We start from the raw sequence: 14,652 nt of genomic DNA, 5'->3' as shown, positions 1-14,652 counted from the left end.
TGGGCACACAGGGGTCGCTTCCTACATGCCCAGCACTCCCCACTCTTCCGTCTCTGCACTGAGCAGCCCAACAGGCTCCCAGGATGGGGCCGCATGCCCTGGGGCTCCGGGTCTGCTGCGGAGAACTCGCGACCCAACAAGCACCACAGGATGGTGCCTTCCAGCAGCTCTGGCTGCCCTGGGTCCTCTGCCATCTGCCAAGAAAGGAAAGGAAGGAGGAGGGAAGAGAAAGAAGGATGGAGGGAGGGAGGGAGGGAGGGAGGGAGGGAGGGGGCAATGAGTGCTGGGTCTGTGCCAGGAGCCAAGAGTCCCGCCCACCCCCACCCCCACTTGGGGCAGGTGGCGACCTATGACCAGCACCGACTGCAGGTGCTGGGAGACCAGCTGGCCCTCCAACAGCCTCCACTCCAGACCAGGCGAGCCTGGGTCAGGCCAAGGTCAAGAGGGCGGGGCTGACCCTGGAAGCCCCTTGAGACCAGCTGGACTGTCCTCAGCCCCCACCGCACTTGCCTCTGTGACCAGCGGGGTGGGGGTGCCACCCTCCAGGACCCCTACTCAGAGCCCTTGCAGCAGGCCTGGGCTCTGGGAGAGGCGGGGTCAGAGGGCGCGGGGACCCTGCCACCCGCAGTCTGTGCTCTGGCAACCGAACAAGAGCTCCAGGGGAGCCCCGCCCCCGCTTGTCCGCCCCCGCAGTACGCACAAGAAACTGCCCCCGCCCCCGCAGCTGGGCGGGATGACCCAGGGTTTCAGAGGGCATGAGCCGGAGAAGCTGGCTCGGACATCGGTCAGGTCCGCCTGTCCCCACCCTTCCCTGCTGTCCTTGCCCTGGGGGGGGGGCACAGCGCAGGAGCAGGAGGGGGCTCCGGAGGATGGCGGGTGTGCGCTCGCGGGCTGGGGGGGGGGCAGGCAGTGCCCTGCAGTCCCTCTGCCCCCCTCCGGGCACACCCCCCCCCATTATAATTCCAAGGCTGTCCCGCGTCCCTGCCTCTGCGGCCACCGCCCCTCCATCAGGGGCTCCGTCCACGATGCAGGACGGAAGTGTGGGGGCGGGGCGCCCTCCCGCCGGAGCAGGTGGGGGAACCGACTGCCGGTGTCCCGCCCGCCCCCAGGGCCAGGGCGGCCGCCACCTCCCGCCCCTGGAGAACACGCAGACTCGTTCCATCACCTTCAGTCACTCGGTCAATGCGCAGAGGCGATTCCCCCCCCCCCCCCCGGAGGCAGTCCCAGTCCCCGCCCTCTTCTCGCCCACCCGCCCCAGATCAGAGGTTCAGCAGCCAGGGCCGGTGGGGGAGGGGCGTCGCCCGGCCTCCCTCACTGGCCGCTCCGCGCCCCTCCCTCCTCCCCACCCCCATCGGTCCTACGGGCAGCTATAGGAAGCCCAGGCCTCCAAGGTCACGGCCCAAGGGTCCTGCCCAGACTTGCCGGGACCGACAGGTCCCCAAAGCCAGGAACACCCAAGCCAGGCCACAGCGGGGAGCGGAGGGAGGGGCTTTTCCTCCGGGGAGCTCGGCTGGGGAGCTCTGTGGCCTGTCGCCCTCTTGGGCAGCACCAGCACTTGCCCTCCGCGAGACCTGGGGTGCGGGGTGGACCCCGAGAGTCCGAGCGTGGCCTGCCGAGCCTCCCTGCTCCACAGGGGTCGTGAGAAGCCCAGGGCGAGCGGCACCCTGAAGGGCAGACCTGACCAGCCCTGGAGAGGGGAGCCCGGGCAGGGCGGGGGGGCAGAGACCGCTCAGGGCTGCCTTGCACCCCCTGGGGTGTAGCACCACCTGAACCCCACCACTCACAGGTGGCCCCAAAGGGAGGGCTGCCGGCGGTCTCCCGCCTGCAGTCTCCACCCGCCGGTCCTCCCCCAAACCTCCCAGAGGTCTGTGAGCAGGGGAGGGGGTGTGCGGCCCCCTTCCCATTTCTCAGACGGGCCACGGAGGCCAAAGAAACCCCCCAGCAGCTCGCTGTCCAGGGGCACGTTCGCGGGTGTCCAGCCCTCAGGCGGAAGGCGAAATCTCCTTTCCAAACTGAGGAGGCTGGCGGTGTGGGGGCAGGGCGGCGGCGCGGAAGAGGGAAGGGCCGGCTTTGCAAACCGAGGTGTGCATTCGGGCGCAAGCAGATTCGGGAGTCTCCCTGGGTACCCGGCGGCCCGGCTGGCATCCTCAGCTACCCAGTGTAGGGGGGCGCGAGGACAGGGCTCCCGCTCAGCGGCTCCCGGGGCTCGGCCGTCCGGGAGGCCACACGGCTCCCCTTTTCGTTGTCGCCAGGACCCTGTCCGAGCGCAGCCAAAACGGAGAGCAGTGGGCGGCGGCCGCGTCCACACGGCCCTGTTCCGGAGCGGCCGCAGTAAAAACTCTGCGGCGCTCGGCTCTGACGGCGCTGCGGGCCCGGCCAGGGCGCTGGGGGACGAAGCTGCTCTGGACGTGGGGCGTGGGCGGTCCGGGGTTCGGGCGGCGCGGGGCTCCGTGCTCCAGGTGGTGCTGGCGACTCGGGGCGCGGGGTGAGCACAGGGCTCAGGATCACCGCAAACCGAACAACGGGATTCGTTGGCCGATTTTTAAAGGCTGTGAGACGGCGCGGGAAACCGATTTCGTTTATTGCTCCCCGCGGCGACGGCCGCCCGCGCAGGCAGTTGCGGAGTCCCGCGGCGGCGGCCACTTAGTCCCGGCCCACCGTGCGCTCCACCGCGGAGGTCGAGTCACGGAGCTCCTTGCACCTCGCAGGGCACGTTCGGGTCAGGACACAGGAGCCAGCTCCCTCCTGCGCCCAAACAGGGATCGCAGGCCCACGCGGGTCCCGGTCTCTCACGAATCAAAACAAAAAACCCTGGGCTGCACCCCCCAAACGCACGTGGCAGATCCCAGGGGTCGCTTGGAGGTGGCTGCACTCCCTGGAGAAGGGGGCCCCGGCCAGGGTGCTGGCCTGCAGGCAGCGCAGGAAACAGAGGCAGGTTTGGAAACGTCAGGGCTGAGCTCGACACCGGCTGTGGGCGCACATCGCTGGGAAGTGCGAGCGGGAGCATCCCGGCCCCTGGGACCCAACCCCAGAACCAGGGGCTGGGCGCTGCGAGGCCACCCTCCTGGGCAGCGAGGGAGCCGCCTCGCCCCACGGCTGCGGAGCTCACTGGGCGGGAGATTGGGGCCCCCGTGCTGTCCTCTGGACCTTGAGAGAGTATTTGGGTGTCGAGGGGTGTCTCTGGGGCTGGGATCAGCAAAGGGGCAAAAGGGGGCCCGTGGCCCCGGTCTGGAGCAGAGGAGCAGGGCTGCGGGCTAGTGTGGTGGCCCCCCAGGGCAGGAAGGATGGGGCCCTGGGGTGACTGTGCCCCACACCCTCCCAGTCTAGCGAGAGCACTCGGGTGAAGGATTCAGCCTGGGTGGCGAGGCCTCGGCGCTCCAGCCCCACGAGTGTCCGGTGCAGGGCCAGACCACCCGGCTTCTCCTTCCAGCGGCGGGAGTCACACTAGCCTGTCCCCGGGCATCCCTCTGGTCTCCGGCCTTCCGCTGCTCAAATCTGGGAGGCAGGTCCACCTGGCGGGGTCAGGAGAAGGTGCCCGGAGAGGACTGCCGCATCTTGGCCCGACTCCGTGGCCCTCTGCGGGGGGGTGGGGGGTGAGTGCTGGTGGGCTGGACACCCCCAGGGGTGGCTCCGAGCCCCCCCCCCGCCCCCGGCAAAGGGAGAAGGACTCCCTCCTGTCTGCTGCTCAGCCTCTTTCAGAGCAGAGACCAGAAGGTGAGCAAAGCTGACCGGGAATCCGATGGAGCTCAGAGACTGGGCGCCTGGCAGCCTGGGCCGGGCTGAGCTGGGGAGCGGGAAGTGGGGCCGGGTGTGGAGACCGGGCCAGGTAGGCACTTCTGTCCTGGGGGCGGCTGGCCCTCCCCACCTCCCCGCAAGTTCTGCAGAGGGCTCCCCAGGCCTGGGCACCTGGGTCTCACAGGGCCGGTGCCGACCTCCTCTCCAGAGGTCAGACCTCCACTGGCTGCCAGTCAGCCCGGGGCACTGGCCCTGGCCGAGCAGAGAACACACCCCAGCCTCGCAGTGGGTGGACTCGGGAGTGCAGAGTGTGCCCTGGTGTGGTGCTAGTATTCTCGGGCTTCTCCCGGAGTTGGGGGCCTGACTCACTCGTGGACACCGCCATGCCGACCGCAGCACCGCAGGCCCCGCCTGGCTGGCCCTTCCACACCCGGCCCCCTCCCAGAGCGGTGCACCGGAGCCTGGGTCCCCAGCTGGACCTCCCTGCTGGCACCACAGGCTGGATCAGGTGAAGCTCCGGCTGAAGCGGGCTCCGGGCAGTAAAAGTCCTCTCTCCAAGCCCCTGACCCCAGCAACGAAGTCCATCCCCACAGGCAGAGAGGGTGAGACATGTCCACGCAGCCAGCCCACAGCCCACGGAGCCCCGACAGTCTGACAGGGGAGGAGAAGCCTGAAGCCCTGGAGGTGGCTGGAGTGGGGCGGGCGCGGGGCGCTGGGCAGCATGGTCATGGGGCTCCTCGGGGCTGGGCTCACCTTGAAAACCACCTTTAATCCGTTCAGTGTCAGTGAAGGGACAGCGGCCCCCACTTGCCCACACCTGTCTCCCCAAGTCCCCGAATGTCTTTGGGCGAGACACAGCTGGGGGCCCAGTAGAACGGGCTCTGACGTCTGCTGTCCCCGTTCTCTCCGAGGCGCCACGAGGCCCGACCTGCTCTCCGTTCTAAGTCTGGCCACGCGGGGGCAGGGCCTGGCCAGGCCAGGGCCATGGCCTTGGGGACGGCCTGCCTGGGCTCCTCAAGCTGATCGGGCTGTTTGGAGGGAGACCCTGAAGGAGCTGCAGCACCTGTGGGGGTCAGCGCCCCACCTGTCCCCTTGTCAACCTTGTCCCTACTCCCTCCTCCCCCAGGCAGGCCCAGAGCTGAGTTCCACCCCCACCCAGCAGCGCCCTAGCAGGGGGAAGGGAAGAAAGGGCCAGTGCGGCCTTCGGCCCTCTCTTCCGGGCCCTGGCAAAGGGCAGGCTCAGGTGTGGAGAGCAGCCTGGCCAGGGCTCCGTGGCCTCTAATTGCCTCCCGGGCTGTGGGAGGGAGCAGGGCGAGGGCCAGGTGCTGCTGGAGAAGCCTGGGCCTTCCTAACCTGGGCGTCTGCCGGGGACCAGGGCTGGGTTGGGGTCAGGAGCTGGGAGGGGGCCCTCCCTGGCGGTGGGCATGCTTCCCAGGCACCCTTGCATTCTCCCAGTCCTCATACCTAATCTCGCTGGGGGGCTCCCTGCACGGGGGGGGGGGGTCTTGGCCGTGCGCCTGCGCTCTCTCTGCTGGCGGCCCAGCCGGGTCAGGCCCACCGGCTGCAGCTGCCTGGGCGGGGCCGGGCGGGTGGCTGCAGAGCTCTGGGGATCCCGCAGCCTTCCCTCCGGCCTCTGCCAGCAACCACCCTCCCCACCCTGGGAGGCGGCGGGCTCTGCGCCGGCCTTCGGCCATGCCCTACTCCTCGCTGGGCACCGAGAGCCTGGCAGCAAGGCCCAGGGCCTCTGAGCCCAGGGGTGTTCCGCCCGGCCCATGGGGAAAGACAGGGTGTGTGGTGGGGTGGGGTGGAGGGTGACAGGCCCTGGGAAGGAGCGGTGGGTACGGGCGGGGGGGGGGGCTGAGCTGCCTGTGCCCTCAGGGTCCTGGAGACTGGGCAACACTTACCCAAGGGCCCAAAAAACGGCAGAGGCAGCGGGGTGGCCAGCGGGGAGCCCCTCCTCCATCAGGGGCAGCGATGGGGCACGAGACAGGACACCCCAGAACACTGGGAGCTCCTTGGGGTGGGGGGCATTCGAATTCCCCCTGGGGAAGTGCTGTGGGCCGAGGGGGCTCCGAGAGGGAAGGCCCAGGACACCGCCCCCTCGGAAGCCAGCAAAGCCGGGTTGTCAGACTCTTCCTCTGGGGTAGCTTCAGCCGTGTGCCCTGGCCGTCAGTGCCGCTGCTCGGACCCCAGTGTCCAGCCAGCTCCCATCCGGACTGGTCACTGTTTCTATGCCCAGGGCGTGGGTCCGGAGTGTAGGTCCCAGGGACGGTGCTGCTGGCCTCACTGCACCATGCCGGGGAGGGGCCTGGCCAGGAGGGCCCCCAGCCCCGGAGACCCCCCGCTTATGGGTGGGACCCCTCCCAGCCTCAGGCTGACGCTGGGGCAGCTCCAAGTCCTGCGGCCCGGCAGAACCTTGGTTCTCCAAAAGGCGCGGGCGTCAGTGCCTGCGCTCACTTCCAGTCCATTCTTGACTCCCGGACAGACGCCGGAGCAGTTCTCGCTGTCCCCACCAGGCCCCGTCCCCGCACGCCCTGCCTGCGCCCCACCGGCCCCTCTGCTGCCCGTCCTCCGAGTTGGAGGGTTGCCGGCAGAAGGAGCACCCGGTCGGCTTCCGCCCGTCCTTCTCCACCTGCCGCTCCGACCCTCCCGTTCCCTACGCGCACCTGGGCCCAGAGAGGCGAGGGGGGGAGTGTCCCCAGAGGGCCTGGTCTCCGGAGGTGGTCCCGCTCCGGCGCGCACCGCTGGGTACTCACCTGGGGGCCGCGGAGGCGGGAGTGCGCAGGCCGTCCCGGGGCGGCGAGGTGCGGGGACACCCGAGGTGCGGACGGCTGCCCCCGCGCTGCCTCCCGGTGCTGGGCGCGTTCGTCCCTGCAGCTCCGAGCAGGACCGAGGGCAGCGGGTCGGAGTTTCGCCCGCGGGCCCCGGGCGGTGGCGGAGCGCGGAGCTGGCGGCGCTGGCGCTGCTGTTTTCGAGCCGCCGAGTCCGGAGCAGCGGCGGTTGGGTGGGGGCGAAGGGGAGGGGCGCGGGCAGGGGAGGCGCGCGGGGGGCGGCGGCCGGGAGGGGGCTTCGGCGGAGCCGGGTTCCGGTGCGCGGACCCGGACACCCCCTCGGGCGGTCGCGGGGCAGGGGCGGGGACCGAGGGGACAGACGCGGAGGAAAGCGGGCAGTGGCGACGGCGAACGCAAAGCTGTTTAATTAGCACTGACAGGCGAGAAAACGGAGCAAAACCGACCAGACCCGCGTCCGAACTGTCGGCGCGTCTGCCCCCAGATCGGAGGAAGCCGCCGGGGCAGACGCGGCCGCCGCTGCATCTCCAGTCCGCGGGGCGCGAGCCGCCGCGCAACTTGACGCAGGCGGAGGGTGGGGGGATCGCCGCCTCGCCGCCGGGGCCACCTGGGTCCTTTTAAAGTGTCCGGGGTGCGGGCCCCGGGCGGGAGCGCCGAGCCCGGAATGTTTTCTTAAAGGGCCAGTTCCGAGCTGCGCGGCGAAGGGGGGTGGGGGAAGGGGGGGGGGGGAGAGAGAAGTGAGGTGAAGCCCGGGAAGGCCGAGGCGAGCCCCCCAATCCCGCGCCGGGGCGGCGGCGGCGGCGGCGGCGGCGCGACGATGAGGATGATGAATACATTGCAAAGTTTTTTTGGCCCCGGCGAGGGGTGTCAGATTGAGCGCTCTGTGCGCATGTGCGAAGGTGTCCAAACTGACAATGCTGGGGAGATGAAGATAGTGTGTAGCTGCTTCTGGACTCCAGGAGGAGGAGAGAGATTCCGCGAGCCGACACCATGCGATCCAAGGCGAGGGCGAGGAAGCTAGCCAAAAGTGAGTCTCCTGCGCTCGGCCGCGCCGCGCCGGCGGGCCCGGGCCGCGGGGCCGAGGCGGCCGGGCCAGGGGTGCGCGTCGGGGCGCGGCCGGCGCGCCTCGGGCTCCCGGCCCCCGGATCGGCCGCGCGGCCCGGGGGCTGCTCCGCCTCCCGCGCTCCGGGGCGGCCGGGCTCCGTGCGGAGGCTCGGGGCGCCGGGCCGCGCGCTCCCCGAAGGCGCCGGCCCCCTCCTCGCCGAACCCCCCCCCTCGTCAGGCGCTCGGGCCCGGGAACCCGAGGCGCGCGGTGGGGGCCGGGGAGGGGGGCGGAGGGGGCGGGCTGGGGGTGGAGGGGAGCGAAAAGCGAAAGTTAGCGAAAAGTTGACGAAAGGGGAGAGCAACTTTTCCTCCTCGCTCGCTCTCTCCCTCTCTCTCCGAGTGGCTCTCAGCCCTGGTCAAATCATATTCCGGGCTTTTGAAATAGTGGGCGCTAGAGCACCGCCTTTGGCGTCCGCCAGCCGGGCGCAGAGGAGGGAGACCCCGAGCCGGGGAGGGGGCGGAGGAGGGGGCGCGGGCCGGCGCCCACCGGCTCCGCGGGCGCGAGGCAGGGCTGGCCACGGCAGGACGGCCGCAGCCCTTGGGGAGTAAAATGGAGACGTTTTCCTGGGCTCGGAACTGCGGTCGTGAAGTTCATTCCCAAGTGGTGCCCCGTGCGGCGGAGGGCGCTCCTCCGTGCCTCCGGCAGCCCATGCCGGCCGCCCGGGCGCGGTTGCCTCGGGCAGCAGCGTCCCCGCCGCCGCCGCCGCCTGCACCCTCGGCCCCGCTCGGACCCTTCAGCGCCCGCTCGCCTGGCACAGCCGTGGAGGCCGGCGGGGACAGAGCGGCCCGGCGAGACCGCCGGGTCTCGGTCTTACTTTCTCTTTCGTTCCGACTCGGGCTGAGCCCCGGGCTGCGCGCGCCCAGCCTGCCGCCTCCAAGTCCTCGCCTCCGGGTCTCCGCCGCCGGCCCGGTTCTACCGCCGCCCGCACCGCCGCCGCGCCTCCGGGACACCCGTGCACCTTCCACGCCGCGGCGCCGGCGTTTCGGGCCGCAAGGCCCCGGGGCCCGGGGTTGCGGCCCGAGAGGCGGGCAGGTGGGGGCGGCAGCGGCGGCGAGGCCGGGCGAGGGCGGCTCCCGCAGCCCCGGCGGAGGCCCGGCTGCAGCGAAGCGGCGAGCGCCGCGCGGAGTGAAATCGGCGTCTCCTGCTCTCGCCGCCTCCTTCTCCGCCGGCCGCCAGCCCACGGGCGGAAGGGGAGCCCAGCCTGCTCCCCTTGGGGTCCCCGCCCGACCACCAGGCCGTTCTGTCGGCTCCTCCTCGGCCTGACTCTGCCGTGCCCGGCGGCGCGGCACTCGCCGACCCCAAGCCTGAGCCGGAGGGCGCGAAACTTGCGACAGTTTTCAGAGGAAGTTCTGTTCTCCGTGTTCGGTACTCGCCCTGGCTGGGCGGGACAGCGGCTCCGCAGTCGCAGGCCGTTTGTGGGGTCTGCCCGGGAAAAGCAGGTCCCAGCTTATGTAGGGTGCCGGTTGGGGACCTTCGTGGAGGCGCCCCCTTTCTGGCCAGCCTCCTCTGCCCAGTGCTCCTGGCCTGGGTCCCCCCAGTCTTCCCGGCCCTTCGTGACTTCTGGCCCCTCTTGGTGCGAACGAGGTCCCCTTTTCAGTGCTGGCTCCGCAGCCCCAGCGCTACCTGCCTGCTGGCGTGCGGGGTGTGCGTTTTCGTGTGCACGCTCGGGTCTGTGTGTGAGGGAAGGGCCGACTCGAGACTCGAGACTCTCAGTCAGGACTGCCTGCCGCCTGCGTCATACTCTCTCCGGGAAGGGCCCGAAGCTGGGGCGGGAAAGTGGAAGGTGGCCTCTTTCTCCTGGACTTCGCTGCAAGCGAGAGGCAGCCCCGGAAACTTCCCACGCCCGGCAGGCAGCCAGCCTGGCCCCGGTCTGGCTGTTGGCACTCTTGTCTGCTCCACCCCAGCAGGTGGGGAACGCGGCCGGCCTCAGGGTCGGAAGGGCCAGGCCCTGCTCAGGGCCCAGAAAGGTGCCTGGCCCTGCCTTGCAGCCTGGCCTGGGTCTGCAGAGCGTGGCCGGGGGTCCGGCAGTGCACAGACGCCCTTTCCCAGGAGTTCTTGGAGAGAGAAGCGCAGGCCAGTGTGCCAGCCAGGCCCAGGCCCAGCTGCAGCCCACACGGGGCAGGCTCCGGGAAGCCCTCCCTCTCAGGCCCCAGGGCTGAGCCAGCTGCCCCCAGCCGTCCCGAGAAGGTGGCTCAGCAGGCACGGAAATGCGGCTGCCTCCCCGACGCGGTGGAGCACAGGATCCACGGGGGAATCTCATGTCGATGGACGATATTTTGAACAGATGTGGACGTCCTTGGGGACCCGGCTTCGTTACCTGAATCTGGGGCAGAGGGCAGCTCCAGGGCCTCCATCGGATGCCCCCCCACCTCCACCCCTGGGCCGCATCCCAGCCAGGGTCAGGGGCTGGGGCTGAGCAGAGAGGTCACGGGTAAAGGACACTGCATAGGGACAGACTGGGCCTGCAGCCCTGTGCCGGGCAGGGAAGGACACCCAGGTCCGTGGCTGTGACCCCCGACACAGGGCTGCGGGCTCCCTCAGAGGTGCATCTGTGTCTCCCCAGGACCCCACTTCAGGGGGCCTCCTCCGTCGGGCCTGCAGGCTGGCCGAGCAGGGTGGCGCCTGGGGGCCGACTCTGTTGAGCTTCCAAGGACAGAGGTTCGTGGGGGTTCAGGCCTGGGCTGCTGGGAAACTCATGACCTCCGCAGCCTGTACTTGGGGGCCTGGGGGCAGAGTGAGGGCAGCTGGGGTCCCAGGTCCCCTCACACAGGCCTGTGGGGAAATGAGACTGTCTCGCCGCCCATTTACAAATCTGAGTGTCTGATAAGAGCTTGGAGTTTCTGTCTCTGCCATGAGCCAGGCGGGCAGGTGGGTGGCAGGTCAGCACAGCTGTGGTGCCCTCCTCACCTCTGTGCTGAGGGACGGTCGGGCCAGCGCCTCCGTGGGAGCTGCCCGTGAGCGAGGCCTGATCGGCATGGAGGTCACACCCCCCCAGGTCCTAGTTGCCACGTATCCCAGGCCTGGGGGATGCTGTTCTCAGGATGACTGGCTGCCCAGGCCCTCGGGTGGGCTTGGTGGCTGCCCCCTGGGCTGGAGGTGGCCCTTTGTGTCCCTTTGTGTGTATTCAGGCTGATGTGTGAGACAGGTTGGGGGAGGTGGGGCTGGGGACTGAGCTCCCAGAGGTTGGCTCTCCCCCGAAACAGGGCAGGCTCCCTCATCTCTGCTGGGCCCTGCCCTTCTCCCACCCTGGGGCACCTCTGCCCCCTCCATGGGTTCTCTTCCCTGAGCCAGGATGGCGGCCTCCTGTTCCGACGCCTGGGAGGGCCACAGCGCCAGGAAGTGTCCGGCGGTGGCGGAGCGGCTAGCCCGCTTCGGGCGAACGTGCAGAGGCCGAGGGGAGGGCGGGGTGCAGGGCTGGCGGCCAAGGCCAGGTGCCCTGCGGCGGCTCGCTCCGAAGCCCGCGGGCTCTGATTTCGCGGTTGGCCTGCGGGTGGGCCCTGGCCAGAGGCCTGCGGGAGAAACGCCGGGGGTTGCCAAGTCCTGCGAGTGAAGTGACCTGCGGCGGCTTCCCCCAGGAGGGACATCGCTACTTTCCAGGGTCCCTGGTCCCAGAAGCCCGCTGCCGACTCTGCTGTTCTCCACCCTGACGGAGCAGGTGCGGGCCGGGCCTCCCGACCGTCTGGCCCTCGGCTGCCCTGCTCCCTGCGTCCCCATCTGGGCAGAGCGTGGGGCATGGGACCTGGTACCCATTTCTGTTGAGAGGCCAGGTGCTGGCGGTGGGGTGGGTGGAGGCTCCCCCCACTGGGCCCCTGGGGGAGGCAAGCCAGCTCTCTGGGCCACTTTGGGCGCGATTAGCCCCCTGTTTTATTCAATTAGGAGGCAATTAGGGATCCTTGGGGGGCTGGGCTGGTAATTAAGGTGATGTATAATTAGAGTTTCAACAAAAATTATCCAGGATTAAAAATCTTTTGAGTAATTTCGTTTAAAAATCTTAAGTAGCGCTAAACACAATTTATCAGGCTTTGAATCAGCCCCTGGAACACGTCTCCGACGCCGCAGCCTTGGTTTCTGGGGCGCGAGGGCTTGGGAACAGCCGGGGCGCCGTCCCCGTGCGCCAGGGAAACTGCGCCGCGGAAGGAGCTTCCGCAGCAGGCACAGGGCGGCCTCGGGCGCAGACTCTGCCGCCGAGGGCTCCAGACGGTGCGGGCCGATGGGGCGCGGAACCTGGGAGCCCGGGAGTGGGCCCAGGGTCGCTGCAGCGGCTCCCAATTCTGGGTTCACAGAGTCCCTCCCAAGGACTGCGCGCGGAGGGAGCAGCGGCCGCGTCTACACCGCGCAGCCGGGTTGTGGCGAGGGTTCTGCCCGGGCGCCTCTGACCTCAGCCCGGCCGGCTCTTTGCCCTCCCCTGGGGCCCGGTGCAGCCTCGAAGGGCTCTGCCTCCGAGCTTCCCCAGCGGGCGGGCTCCGCACCCAGACCCCTGACTTTCTACCCAGGCTCTGCAGGCCCAGTTTGCGGCCGCTTCTCCGACAGAGGCGCAGAGAAACGGGGGGAGAGTCTGGGTCTCAGTCAGGGCAGCGAGGAGAGGAGAGATGACGGTTCAGGGGTCCGGACTGTGGTGGAGGGTGGGTCAGGCTTCCCGGGGTCAGCCCAGCTCCCGCAGAGGCGGCTCCGGGCCCTCGCGCTGCACACACCTGTCTGCTGCGGAGCCAAACAGCGTCCCTGCCTGCTCTTCGGCCCCCAGGGAGAAGGTCAAGGTTCCCCTTGAGGCAACCGCGGTCACGTGGAAGACGTGACCCAGCCCCCTCACCGACCCTGGGGTGGATGCAGTGTGGCCGGCGGGCACCACTTTAAGGGGAAGAAACCCAAGGCCCAGACACAGAGAGGTCAAGTGACCCATGCAGGTCACACAGCCAGTTACGGCGGCGGCGGAAACTGTCCCTTAAATAAAACCCTCCTAGGTCTCTCGTTCAGCGACCTCACCCCAAGCGTGAACTGCAGGTATTTCCATAGGATTTATTCTGAGGTGCTGGGGTTTCAGCTTCTCCCCAAGGCCAGGGCTGGGCTTGTGGAAGGTTTGCTCTTAAAAAGCAGGTGAGCTGTCGGTGCTCCCAGCTTGTTGGGGAGCCGGCTGCCCCCGGCACACTCAGCTTCCTGAGGTGGGCCCTTCCCTCTCCCTGGTCTGGGCCGTCGCCCCCACCCAGGCTGGTGGGAGGCCTCCCCGCCCCTTACCCCCCCCCCCCCCCAGTGCTCCCGGAGTCCTCTTCCAAGGGCAGGTGCAGATTAGGGGAGTGTCAACCACCTGCCTGAACCCGCCATGTAGTGCCTTTGCCTGAGCAAACGCAGGAGGTGTAGGGCCTGCCAGCTCCCCCTCCGACCCCCCCACCAGGCAACCTGGGAGAGGGGGCCCTGACACGGCCTGGGGAGTCAGGGTGGCAGTCACCCGTCCAGTCCAGCCTGGACCCAGTGCCAGTCTTCAGGCCTGGCCCTCCAGGCTCTGGCCACGGGGGCCGTGCCGGGCCGGCTGCACAGTGCAGGCCCAGAGCAATGGAGGGGTGGCCTCTTCCTGCTCCGGCTGCTCTCGGGGTTTCTCCAGCAAAGCTCCTCCGTGGTGCGGAGGTGCCCGGGGCACCCGCCTGGCCAGACTCTGCGAGAGTCCGGGGAACGCATGGTGCCCCGGAGCTCACGGACAGGAGTGCCGTGCTCTGATATACATATTTGTTTAATAGCTAACATTCTGGGCAAAAAAAAAAAAAAAAAAAAAGGCAGATTCTGGTGAAGGCTTTGCTTACTTTATATCCACTATAACTATTTATGTCCATGAAAATTGGCTTAATTATATCAATGGAATGTTTCTTTTTCAATTCTGTATGCAATTAGTCCATCTTGCCGGCTGCAATTTATTTTAATAAAAAAATAAACCAGTGGTGTGTTCAGTCCCTCGTCCCCTGGGGACAAATGCGATTGGTGTGTTTAATTTCATTAACTACAATGCGGCCTACTGGAAAAATGTATAAAATCAGCTTTATACAGCTTAAACACTGGCATTTGAAACAAATCATTATTGCATTAGCTGTCACACTGGTAATTCTAGAATCTAAAGAAAAAAATATATTATGGCTGTTTTTATAACCCCTTGCAAATGCACTGTTAAAATAATTTATAATCATTCAGAAACGTGCCTGGGTCCCGGTGAATGTTTTATCTTCTCCCACGAAGGCTCCGCATCTTCCTGGGCTCATTTCGCCTCCTGACGTGGGAGCCGCTTCCAGCCCCAAAGCCTCATCTTTCAGGGCGGATGCGGCGGAGGCTTTCTTGACACAACCCCGGGGGGCACCGGGCCCCATGTTCACTCCGGCCTGAGCCTGCTCTTGGGGTAACCAGAGGCGTCTGAAATCCACCTGGGGTCAGAGGGGACCCGAAGGCAGGGGCTCGGGAGCCCTGAGTGCACCCGGCCCCCCCTCAGGGCCTCCTCTCAGGGGAGGAGGAAAGGCTCCGAACGCATGGAGGTCCTGCGGGCCAGCGGGCCGAGCCTCCCGTGGATGTGGACAGTGTTCCGCTGCCCCAGCCCGGGGGCCCAGCGTCTGTGTGCTCGCCTGCCCGGGAAGCCGGGAAGCCGGGGAGCCGGTGGCCAACACCTGCGCCCTCACTGCGCACAGGGAAGACAGCACAGGCCGAGCCTGGCTGGGACTTCCCAGACTCACTGCCTTGCGGGCCCTGTGCACCTGCCGCCAGCACCCCGTTGGGCCTGGGCGCAGAGGGTGGGCCCCAGTGTGTGTGTGGGATCAGCTCCCCCCGACAAGGGCCTGGCCCGGCCCAAGTGGACTGTGCTGCCCAGAAGGCAGAGGCAGGGGATGGGGCCCTGGCTTCCAACCCCCTGGGCGCGTGGCTGGGTCTGCGGGGAGGGCTGCTGGGTAGAGTGCTGCCTGCCTCCCAGCTCCAAGATGTGCTGTGAGGAGACCCGAGTGGCCATTGGCCTGTCCCGGCGGGCGTGGTGGTGGTGGTGGGGAGTCACTGCCCCTGTGC

The 14,652-nt window shown here is 68.3% G+C and overlaps 2 protein-coding genes across 4 annotated transcripts in view; one reads left to right on the top strand and one right to left on the bottom strand.

The window, feature by feature from the left end:
- Positions 1-1,260: 1,260 nt before the first annotated feature.
- On the bottom strand, positions 1,261-7,516 carry LOC128626650 (basic proline-rich protein-like). Its single transcript, XM_053660163.1, has 3 exons — positions 7,438-7,516; positions 6,492-7,131; positions 1,261-3,576 (listed from the first exon to the last, which is right to left on the bottom strand). Exons 1-3 carry the CDS (start codon positions 7,514-7,516, stop codon positions 3,522-3,524), a joined length of 774 nt encoding a protein of 257 aa, XP_053516138.1. The 3' UTR covers positions 1,261-3,521.
- PRDM16 (PR/SET domain 16) overlaps positions 7,283-14,652 on the top strand; it is a 273,604-nt gene continuing 266,234 nt past the window's right edge. For all 3 annotated transcript variants that reach the window (XM_037146943.2, XM_037146942.2, XM_053660276.1), the window contains exon 1: positions 7,283-7,551. In XM_037146943.2, coding sequence (XP_037002838.2) covers positions 7,515-7,551 — 37 coding nt within the window. In that variant the 5' untranslated portion in view covers positions 7,283-7,514. The remainder of the gene's footprint in view (positions 7,552-14,652) is intronic.

Source organism: Artibeus jamaicensis, unplaced genomic scaffold, assembly GCF_021234435.1.
Source record: "Artibeus jamaicensis isolate MK-2021 breed Jamaican fruit bat unplaced genomic scaffold, CSHL_Jam_final scaffold_847, whole genome shotgun sequence".
NCBI classification, from domain to species: Eukaryota; Metazoa; Chordata; class Mammalia; order Chiroptera; family Phyllostomidae; genus Artibeus; species Artibeus jamaicensis.
The sequence above is the reverse complement of the archived record's forward strand: the minus strand, read 5'-3'. Positions and strand labels throughout refer to the sequence as shown.

Bases quoted from the DNA above. Each gene is read 5' to 3' on its own strand.
- LOC128626650 (XM_053660163.1), bottom strand. From the start codon at position 7,516: ATGGTGTCGGCTCGCGGAATCTCTCTCCTCCTCCTGGAGTCCAGAAGC. The intron at 7,132-7,437 runs GTCAGTTTGGAC...AAAAGGACCCAG, and splicing joins ATCTTCATCTCCCCAGCATT to GTGGCCCCGGCGGCGAGGCG. The intron at 3,577-6,491 runs GTGAGTACCCAG...ACCCCCCCGCAG, and splicing joins CCCGCCTCCGCGGCCCCCAG to AGGGCCACGGAGTCGGGCCA.